The 10,924-nt window shown below is 34.3% G+C and overlaps 3 protein-coding genes across 4 annotated transcripts; 2 read left to right on the plus strand and 1 right to left on the minus strand.

Annotated features, from left to right (window-relative positions):
- The first annotated feature begins 855 nt into the window (after nucleotides 1-855).
- LOC114163403 lies at nucleotides 856-2,120 on the plus strand. The gene is made up of 4 exons (XM_028047720.1): nucleotides 856-1,059; nucleotides 1,258-1,380; nucleotides 1,657-1,917; nucleotides 1,995-2,120. The coding sequence occupies exons 1-4, from the start codon at nucleotides 856-858 to the stop codon at nucleotides 2,118-2,120; spliced, it is 714 nt and encodes a 237-aa protein (XP_027903521.1).
- A 2,108-nt stretch (nucleotides 2,121-4,228) lies between these two features.
- On the plus strand, nucleotides 4,229-6,741 carry LOC114162248 (39S ribosomal protein L47, mitochondrial). Of its 2 annotated transcripts, XM_028046075.1 has the most exons (5): nucleotides 4,259-4,427; nucleotides 4,760-4,841; nucleotides 5,646-5,810; nucleotides 6,002-6,159; nucleotides 6,358-6,741. In XM_028046075.1, the coding sequence occupies exons 3-5, from the start codon at nucleotides 5,648-5,650 to the stop codon at nucleotides 6,463-6,465; spliced, it is 429 nt and encodes a 142-aa protein (XP_027901876.1). In that variant the 5' UTR covers nucleotides 4,259-4,427; nucleotides 4,760-4,841; nucleotides 5,646-5,647; the 3' UTR covers nucleotides 6,466-6,741. The 2 variants fall into 2 exon arrangements, with proteins under 2 accessions (XP_027901875.1, XP_027901876.1); XM_028046074.1 differs by lacking the exon at nucleotides 4,760-4,841 and having other exon boundaries at nucleotides 4,229-4,427.
- A 2,080-nt stretch (nucleotides 6,742-8,821) lies between these two features.
- LOC114163370 (pectinesterase 3-like) lies at nucleotides 8,822-9,738 on the minus strand. The gene has a single exon (XM_028047643.1). It carries the CDS (start codon nucleotides 9,654-9,656, stop codon nucleotides 8,967-8,969), a length of 690 nt encoding a protein of 229 aa, XP_027903444.1. The 5' UTR covers nucleotides 9,657-9,738; the 3' UTR covers nucleotides 8,822-8,966.
- Nucleotides 9,739-10,924: the final 1,186 nt, after the last annotated feature.

A 10,924-nucleotide genomic window follows, 5' to 3' on the forward strand; every position in this document is an offset into this window, starting at 1 on the left:
ATGGGGCACGTTATTTCTGCACATGGTATTGCAGTGGATCCAAGCAAGATTGATACAGTGCTGAAATGGGAAAGACCATAAACTGTGACTGAGGTACAAAGCTTCTTGGAATTGGCCGGATATTACAGAAGATTTGTGGAAGGGTTCTCTAAAATGGTTAGTCCTTTGACCCAACTTAGTTGAAAAGACCAACCATTCTCCTGGACAGAGAAGTGTGATGAGTGCTTTGAGGAGATGAAGCAAAGTACCACAACTCCAGTACTTGCTATACCAGACACAAGTAAGAGGTTTAAGGTGTATTGCGACGCGTCTTATCAGGGCTTGGGGTGTGTACTGATGTAGGAGAAGAGGCCAGTAGCCTATGCCTCACGACAATTGAAAGTGCACGAGAAGAACTACCCTACCCATGATCTATAGTTGGTTGCAGTAGTGTTCGCTCTTAAGACTTGGAGGCATTACTTGATTGGCTCCCAGTTTCAGGTTTTCAACGATCACACAAGCCTGAAATACTTGTTTGATCATAAGGAGATGAATATGAGCCAGAGATGGTGGATGAAGTCTCTCAAGGATTATGACTTCGAGTTACTTTACCATCCAGATAAGGCAAATGTGGTGGCGGACGCTTTGAGTCGAAAAAGGATGCATATGTCAACAATGATTGTGAAAGAGCTAGAGTTGATTGAGAAGCTCATGGATATGAATCTGGGTATACAGTTGGGTTTGGATTCTATCCGGTGCAATGCACTGACTTTATCTAACGACATCTTAGGGATGATCTGAGATGGACAAAAGAGTGACGCTGAATTACAACAATTTGTGAGTTGGCTGGGTACTGAGAAGGGGAAAGATTATCGGATGGGGTCAGATGGCATTCTGCGATTCAGAGATAGAGTATGTGTACCTGAGAATTGGAGGTTGAGGAAACAGATTCTAGAAGAGGAGCATAAAAGTCGTCTTAGCATACATCCGGGTATGACTAAGATGTATAAGGATCTGAAACAATTCTTTTGGTGGAACGGAATGAAAATTGATGTTACTGACTTTGTGGCATCATGCTTGGTGTGTTAGAAGGCTAAGATTGAACACCAGAGGCCAGGTGGCACATTACAACCGCTGGATATTCCGTAGTGGAAATGGGACAATATTGTTATGAATTTCGTGACTCATTTGCCAAGAACAACTAAGGGGAATGATTCAATCTGGGTGATCGTAGATAGATTGACAAAGTGTGCTCATTTTTTGGCAATTAATCAAAAGATGTCAATGGACAAACTGGTTGAGTTATATGTTAGAGAAGTAGTCAGATTGCATGGGGTGCCGACTAGCATTGTATCTGACAGAGATTCGAGATTTACTTCTCGTTTTTGGCAGTCGCTACAGGTAGGTTTGGGAACCCAACTGTGGATGAGTTCTGCGTATTACCCTTAGACGGATGGGCAGTCTGAGAGGACGATCCAATCACTAGAGGATCTATTGTGAGCATGTGTATTGGATCACATGGGTAGTTGGAGTGACATGCTTCCTTAGGTGGAATTTACAAACAACAACTATCACTTTAGTATTGGTATGGCGCCATATGAGGCCTTGTATGGACGATGATGCAAAACACCACTTTGTTGGAATCAAGATGGCGAATCACTTGTATTGGGTCCAAAGTTCTTACAACAAACTTCTGAGAAAGTCAAAGTCATTCAAGAAAGAATGAAGGCAACTCAAAGCAGACAAAAGTCTTATGCAGATAATATGAGGAGGCCTTTGGAGTTTGAGGCAGAGGATCATGTGTTCCTTAGAGTAACACCGACGGCTAGCATTGGAAGGGCTATCAAATCAAGGAAGTTAACTCCGAGGATCCTAAGGAGAATAGGCATGATAGCGTATGAGATTGCCTTCTCGCCGTATCTAGCAAACCTGCACAACGTATTTCATGTTTCACAATTAAAGAAATACGTAGTGGATCCCTCACATGTGCTGAAATCGGATGACATTTAGATTAGGGAGGATCTGACATGAACACCGGACCAGTGAGGATTTTGGACTCTCAGGTGAAGAAGCTGCGAGGAAAGGAGATTCGGACGGTGAAAGTTGTAACGTCCTGGTCTTACAAAAGTTCTCTGGGATGAGACTACTCAAGAGATGACTTGGGAGATGGAGGATCGCATGAGGTAATCCTACCCACACTTGTTTCCTAGTAAGTCCAATTTTTGAGGACGAAAATCTTTTGAGGTGGGGGGAATGTAAGACCTGAGAAAATTAAATAATTATTTAATGAATGCGGGTAATATGAGCCTTTATGTCATTTAATACAAATGTTTATGACGTGGAAAAGTACTAGTTCAAATGGTTGAAAGTACTTATTTATGGGAAAGGACTTGAGTTCGAGTTCTATGTATGCCAATTGTATGTTATGTAAATGGTGCATTTTTTATGTTATATATTGAATGAGAGTAGTGATAATGTAATCCTAAAATTATAAGGATTATCATGAAACATGTATTGGTTGAATTGGTTGAGCACTTGTGCTGTGATTGAGGGGTTGTGTGTTCAAATTTTGTTGAGAACAAAATTGACTTCTTTATTTTTGCTAATATAATTGTAGTCTGAATGTGAAAGGGTGGGTAGACCCTAGAGACATGGTGCACTTTTGAATTTTCAAGAAATTTAAGTTCAGATCAATAACAAATTTAAGTTAAAGTAGTTGTTAAATATAAAATTAAAAAAATAAGATATGTAGAAAGAAAATTTAAATAATGGTTTAAGACAAAAAATATTTATAGAAATATGATTAAAAGTAAATTATTTATAAAATAATTAATTTTTTAAAATAACTGAGGGTTTAAGTTAAGATCAATAACAAATTTAAGTTAAAATAGTTGTTAAATATAAAATTAAAAAAAAAAGATATGTAAACAGAAAATTTAAATAATGGTTTAAGACAAAAAAAGATTTCTAGAAAAATGATTAAAAGTAAATTATTTATAAAATAATTAATTTTTAAAATAACTAAGGGTAAAACGGGTATAATGAAATGTGGACACAAAAAGAGGAATCCCCTTTATATATTTTAAAATAACTAAGGGTAAAACGGGTGTTATGAAATGTGAACACAAAAAGAGGAATCCCCTTTATATATTACTAGCTTAAACACAAGCATTATCGTGCCTGTGTGTATATATTTTTTAAATATGCGTGATATTATAATATTGTAATGTTATTAAGTTAATATATAAACTAAAGTTATATTTATTAAAAATAAAGTGAAATATATCAAAACAGATAAAAGAATAATAAATAAATAAAAAGAGAAGAAGCAAAGATAATCGATTTTATAAAAAGCTTGTAAAAGTAACGGTCAATTTTTAAAAATTTAATAAATTATTATATTTAAAGGATAAAATTGGTATTTTGAAATGTGGACACAACAAGGGGAATTCCCTTTTATGTATTGTTATAGATTATAGATAGATTATTATAGATATAGATTATTATAGATATAGATAGATAGATTATTATTATTATTATTATTATTATTATTATTATTATTATTATTATATAATATAAAATTATTAAAGTTTTCCAACATTTTATTGATAAGATATCTAAAAAATAATAATTTTCTTAACATCACGGTATACTTTGAACTAACAAATTTGACATATTCTAGAAAATAGGATCATGTTTAAGGTGTCACAATTGAAAATATTAGTTTCTATCTAATTATAAATTAATACGTATTAAAGAGTTGTTAAAATATTTCTTTTCATAAAAATACATCATATAATAATAATTTCCAAAGTGTTATTAAACGGAATTTTAATTATTTACAATACATACATTACTAAAATTATCTAAAGGTGTTTTTCATTTTTATTAGATGTTTTTACACTTAAAATGAAACCTTTTCTATTTAAAATACTTCGTTTATAAACTATTTGAGAATCGTTAAATAAAAAAATAACATATTCCTAAACTTAAAAATAAACTTTTAAAGTTATTTGTAATAATTTAAAGGCTTGATGATAAAATTAAATTTTTAATTGAGTTTCAATTAATTAAATTTCATTTTATTGAATATTTAATTTCTTTTTTTAATTTTTTCTAGGTGCATTTTGTTTCCAACAAGATAACATTGTCATTACTTTTCTTAAATTTAATAGTTATTTCGTTTTTTCCTTCCTTACAAGTGAGTTAGTTGATGAACAACAAATTGGAAAATATTGAAGAGGGAAGGGACAAATTAAACATAGGGTTACAAATATAAACCCTTAAACTATATTTTGTCTTCAACTCCAAACTAATATTTCGTCTTCCACCTCTTCTCTGAAAAACCCTTAAACCCCGACCTCAACTTTCATTTTCTTTTTCTATGAATTCATCTTAAGAGTTTCATCTTCACTTCAATTTGCAGCGCAGTGTGGTTACTTCTTCAGGTTTATTTTGTGCAGATTCTCTTTTTCTTTTGTTTTTCTCTTTTCTAATTTTCAATTTGTGGATCTGACTTCCCCAAGACCTAAGTATTATTACTTACCTGGTTCCCCTTTTTGTGAAGTTTTTTTTTTTTTCTTTTCTGTCTCTCTATTTTCCTTCTGCACGCTTTTGTTTATTTGTTGTCTACAATGTTTCACTTTTTTTTCATTTTGCAATATATTTGATGTTGCTCACAAACTGTTCGATATTTGGTCTGAATCATAGAAAAGCATTTTGCCCTCAAAATGCTATTTAGTAGTCCAGTAATCCCAGCATTTTTCGGTTTCTTTGTCAGATTCGCTTGCCTATAAATATTTTTCGTCCAGTGTAACCTCAAATTGACCCGTACGCGTACATTGATATTGGTGCTGATATAGGTAAAGACAATGTTCGTGTGAAATATGAATCCAATTTAATGTTCAATATTTCTAAGTAGACTTTTTTTTCCTCCACCATCATGAATTTTGTCTATTACGAAGGTTCCATTTCACTGTCAACCAGCCAATTGAACATTTTGGCAGGGTGCCTCGCGATGAATATTTTCGACTCTCTGAATATTTATCGTGTTTCCGCCTTTTCTTTTGCCTCTTATCTGTGTGTTTTCTACTAGAATTGCTGCAATATATGAATATCGCCATTTTCTGGGAGGGTGCATTGTATCAGTTGATTCTCGAATCTTGGGATTATGTACTAATACAATATTGAACTTGTATGAAGTGGAAAACTTAGTTGATCAATATTTTCACTTTGTTTTAGGGTTGCCTGTGTACTCCGTTTATTAATTTTCAATTTTTCAGTGAGTTGACCTTAATCTGTTCTGTATGGTCACTTTGGGCGTTGGCCTTGGCCTAAGTGGGGATAGAGCTGAAGGGGGTGGCTGGCATAAATTGATAGCTCTGTATGACTGTAAACCAAACCCAACCCAACCCAATCCCTACATATGTGGGTATAAGGGAAGCTAAGATTGATTTTTTAATTTCGGAGTTGCACTTTCTTCGCACTGTTTACCTAAATGATGGAATTTTTCAACTGCTACTTGATCATACTCAATGATACATTGTGGGGAAACCATGTCAATGTGATTTAAGGCAATATTTTATTTGATTTTGATAGCATTGTATGGGCATTTTCTTGTCCTCTGGTTTCTTACATTATAAAATAAATATGGATTGGCAATGCAGCCATGTTTTTGTCTAGAACGCTTGGACGAACCCTCTTTGCTGCTGCTGCTAGATCGAAACATTATGCCACTACAGCTCCTGCTGGTGGCAGAGAAGTACGCAATCCCCTTCAGGAGTTCTTTGAGGCAGACAGGAGCCCAGACGATGACAAACCTGTTGTTTATGGTATGCATCATGCACCTCTTGTTTTAAAACGGATTTGGTGTAAAAATTTTACTGATTTTCATGCAAGAGCCACAATTGTTCATTACAACCAAAATTCTTGATTTTCTCTGTTGAGCTTTGAAGGTTGTGCTATTTTTGTTCTGATATAATAGCTGTCTCTTTTTATTGTCTTTTTTATTGTTTGTTGCTAGGTCGGGGTTGGAAGGCTTCTGAACTGCGCCTGAAATCTTGGGACGACCTTCATAAGTTGTGGTATGTGCTGTTAAAGGAGAAGAACATGTTGATGACTCAGCGTCAAATGCTTAATGCACAGAACCTGCGTTTTCCAAACCCAGAGCGCATACCTAAGGTATCACCTCACTTTTCACTTGTTCTGCCTTACACATGTGTTGCTCTTGTTGACCGAAGTTACATGGATTAATGGTATAGAACAATCACAGTGGTCTTGATCTTACCTTCTTTTCCTCAACAGTGAAATACAAATGTAACTGTGTATGGGGAACCAAGAAACACGTATACAATTTATTGATTTATTATGTGAAATCAGGTGAGGAAGTCAATGTGTCGTATCAAGCAAGTACTTACCGAGAGAGCGATTGAAGAACCAGATCCCAGGAGGTCTGCTGAGATGAAGAAAATGATAAATGCTCTTTAATAACTTGAAATGGACCTATTCCTGTGATGGCATTACTCCGTATGCTGTTACTATAGGACATCTACATTTGCAGATATAAGTTTGCTAACTTGAAGCATCGTCCAAAAGTATTATTTTGAAGGAGTTTACCTTTTAATGATGTTTGCTTTTGTTCTGTATTTTAGTCAGTCTGGAGGGAATCTAATCAAGCATTCATTGTTCCTACTGGTCTATAACATGATAAAGTGTTAAGTGAGTTACATCATAATATTTTGCTGCCAAATTTCTATTTTCCTACTTTTAGATGTCTCAAAAAAACAGGTGTTAGCATATTGTCATGTTCGAGGTTGTGCTGAAAGCTATTGAGGAAGGCTTCTTCCTGCTCTCAATAGAAGTGTTTTTTGTTGTTTTCCTTAGTTACTTTGAAGGGAACCTTTAAAGTAAATAATTGTCGATTAGAACATGGAGCAAATTACACAGGCCCCTCTTATGTTTTTCCGTTGAAGAGGATATTTTGGATGAAAAAACATTAAATTTCGTGTGCCAGGAACTAACTGTTGGAGTGAAGGGGGCTTAAGTTAAAATATGAATTTTACCGTCTAAATAAAGATACTAAAGTTTTGGACAAAACAAAAGTGAATCATCACATTGATTGTGAAAATATGTTAAATCTTCCAAATTTTGGATGAGACAATTGTTGCTTAAATTAGTAGCGGATTTAACATGTTTGAAAAAAATGGAAGCAAGGGTAGTTTTTGTATGTCGAAATTTGGCATAACGTGGTAGGGATAACCCATTTCTACATGTTAAGCACGACCTGAGGAAATATGAGACTATACGTTAAGATTTCTTCAATTATAGCCTCGAACAAATCAAGTTTAATTTTTACAATCTGAATCTTGGAAATAGTCTTGGATTAGATAGACTGAATTAATAAAGAGATACATGTGATTAACTATCCAAAGTGAATTTCTAAAGTCAATTTGGATTCATGCTAATTTTTGTGTTCCTTCTTTGAAACGTTTTAAAATTCTCTCCAATATTGATTGATATTTGTAATTATTTTATATATCATCCTATTTATTTATTTATCTTTAATTAGGACTGTAATTTATCGAATGCTAAGTTATGAAATCAATGCCACGACATGCACTGTCCCGAGCCATGTGGTTGATTTAACAACAATGGTGAATGTGCTGCCTCCTGCCGCTGTCTCTTCTTCTTCTTCTTCTTCATAGTTGTTGTTCTACCCTTGATCTTGGAAGTGAGATGCTCATTGATAGACATTTGATCTGAAGTTGATGTCTTTGAAGATAGGCATTACTTAGATCCATAGGGGGTGTGATTTTGAGGGTCAAGGCATGGCCACAATCACCTCCGTCTCTTCAAATGAAGTCTTCTCTTGACCAGGAGTGTCTTAGAACACTTCTGGAACATTAACGAAAGAGTTATCTCTTCTTTTAATACATTTCTTTATAAAAGTATAAATTGATACCAATGTCCTTCATGCTTCAAGCTTTTGGAAATTAAGCAAAGATTTGAGATTGCTGAAATGAGAAGCAAGAAAAAGGGTTAAGATGAAAGAGTTTGGATCTTTATGTCCATTGGTGTTAGTTGGACATTTGTTTTTGGAGATTTCACATTGTAAGTAAATAAATAAGATTCATTGAGTTTCAATTCTGAAAATTTTGCCTCACAGTTTTCTAAAAAATTCTAATTGATTAGTTGGTATTAGAATTTTAATTCGAAAACATTTTTTTGATAAAACAACCTCTTAATAATTTCTTTTAAATAATATAATGATATATATACATATTAATATTTTAAGTTAAAAATTAGAAAATATAATAAAAATGTTAATATAATCAATTATTTAATAGCTTTTTTTCATGAATGGGTGTCAAGAAATTTAAAAAAATAAAAAAGTCGACTTAAATTTTCTGCTGTGTGGATTTTTTATTTTCTCACATGCTTTGTAGATTTTGATTTTACACTTCATATTGTTTGATGGAATTGGCAAAAGATGTGAGTGGCTTTCCATCACCCATTAGAATCACCTGCTTAATCTGATTCAAAGGTGTTAATAGAAGATATGAATTTAATGTAAAAAATAATTTTACTTGATAATGAGGTAAGAAACAAATGAGCAAAAACATATAAGCTTTGAAATATAAAGTTAGTTAATAGCTACCACAAAAGTAGCAAGTAACAAATCAAATCGCAAGAGTTCAATTTTATAATTTAAAGAGTTCAAAATGTAATATATAGGATTGTTTAACTCTGAATTTGTTTATAAAGTTCTGATCTATAAGATCACTAATAATTACTTATTCTTATTTATAAGTAGATGATTTATCATGAAAGAAAGAAGAATAAATTGTGATTATGACGAAGGGAAAGAACTTAATTAAAATTTGAAACTCCATAATACAACATCACACTATTAATTAAAGATCACATATTTACACTCACAAATTCCAAACCCTGATTCAAGTAGAAAAAAATGCAACGATTTGAAAGGTTCAATGGAGTTTCATGTTGAAATGGCGTAACAAATCACGAAAATTAGCAACAATAGCTAAACTGTTACTCGTATACTCCTCGGATCTCTTCATCATTTTCTTCATCTTCTCAAGGCCCGCCGCGTCACCGGCCTCTTCCAGTCCGTCCAGGCATGTCTGCTGGTCCGTCACCGCCGCGCTCACCCACGTGTGCACGTCTCCCACCGCCTTGTCGGTCAGCGCCGCCGCGGCCGACAGCGAGTCGTTGAGTCGACTCAGCGCGTCGTCGAACTGGTCCTTGCAGTCGGCGAGCGCGCCTCCCTTCGTCGCGTGGAGCGAGGACGCCAGGCTCTGGAGCGCGTGGAGCGAGGCGCGGAGCGAGAGGAGGAGGATGGTTTGGGGATCGGTGGTGTTGACGGAGGGCGGGATGGCAGCGAGGCACGCGGCGGGGAAGCGCGTGACGTTGCAGACGACTCGAATGGACTCGGCCGAGTTGGAAAGCTGTTGGGACTCAGTGGCTTGGTGGTGTGCAATGGATGCGATGGCGAAGGAGAGTATTAGAGTGAGGGAAAGGATTGCGAAGACGGAAATTGTTGTGGTGATTACGGGTTTTGAGATTTGGGATTTAGGGCTTCGTTGCTGATCTTCGATTCCGTGCTGCTGATCGCGTTCTATTTTGCCGTAACCTTTCAACATTTTCAGAGAATCCATCTTTCTTACTCTGCTGGAACTTCTAAATTGTTTATTTTGGGAAGGAAAGTAATGACAAGAATTGCCGGAGGAATACGAAGTCAACACGGTGTGTTGATGTTAAATATATTTTTCAATTATGATTTCAATTTCTGAAATTGTTAGATAAGTTTTATTTTAGAATTTTAATGTTAAAAAAAAGTTAAATATGTGATCTGTTTTCGTATTATGAATTAAAATTGTATTATGTCTTTTTTTTCTTTTCAAAATGTGTATCAATTTTATTTTTATATTGTATAAAGAAATGTAACCAATAACTAACGGTCTTAAGGTTTCTTCGACTCTTGCAACTCTTAGTCTTTCCCATTTCAACTTTTATTTTTAGGTTTAAATATTATTTTGGTCCTGGTTTGGTAATGTTTGTTTAATTTGGTATTTTTTTTACACATTTAATTTGATCTTTATTTGTTAAATGATATTTAATTTCATCTTTTTTTTGTTGACGTAGTTTGAATCAATAATGACAGAGTGCATCGTCTGGTCAAATTAAGTCTCAGCTTCCACTTCATCATCCTCACTCTCCACGTGGACTCCTTCACCACCTTTACTCTCTATTTCATAACCTTTCACCACTGTCACCGTTACCACCACCACAACCACTGCCACCACCAAACTAAACCCACAGCCACTACCACCACTAAACTAAACCCACAACCACCATCACCACCACAACCACCGCTTACCACCACCACACTAAAATCAACACCAACATTACCACATTAAAACCATATTCACCACCATTACACTAAAACCCCTACCATTGTGAGTGTTGGTGGGTTTAGTGTAATGGTGGTAAATGTGATTTTAGTGTGCTGTAGGGCGGGATGACAATAATTGTTTACATTGTTTGACACATTTCAAATGCGTTTTTCAACTAACATTGAAGCGGAACAATGTCAAATGATAAAAACAACTCAAATACTATCATGAAACGTTTTTGAAATGTCAAATAAATTTAACAAAATTTGGTTAAAAAGATTAAATCCACGTACTTCTAAACATGAACGACTAAATTGATCTAAAGTTTCCAAGATAGATTAATTCTAATTTTCACTTAAAGTTAAGAGACCAAAAACATATTTAACCTTTCTTTTTTTACTTTCCTTTTTAGAATCTCAAATTAAATATTTAATGACTAAAATGTTATTTTTTAATTATGAAAAAATAAAACTAACTTTTTTTACAACTAAATTAATTAGGCTTATTTGAGCTTTAAATCTCTATTAAAT

Source organism: Vigna unguiculata, chromosome 9 (assembly GCF_004118075.2).
Source record: "Vigna unguiculata cultivar IT97K-499-35 chromosome 9, ASM411807v1, whole genome shotgun sequence".
NCBI classification, from domain to species: Eukaryota; Viridiplantae; Streptophyta; class Magnoliopsida; order Fabales; family Fabaceae; genus Vigna; species Vigna unguiculata.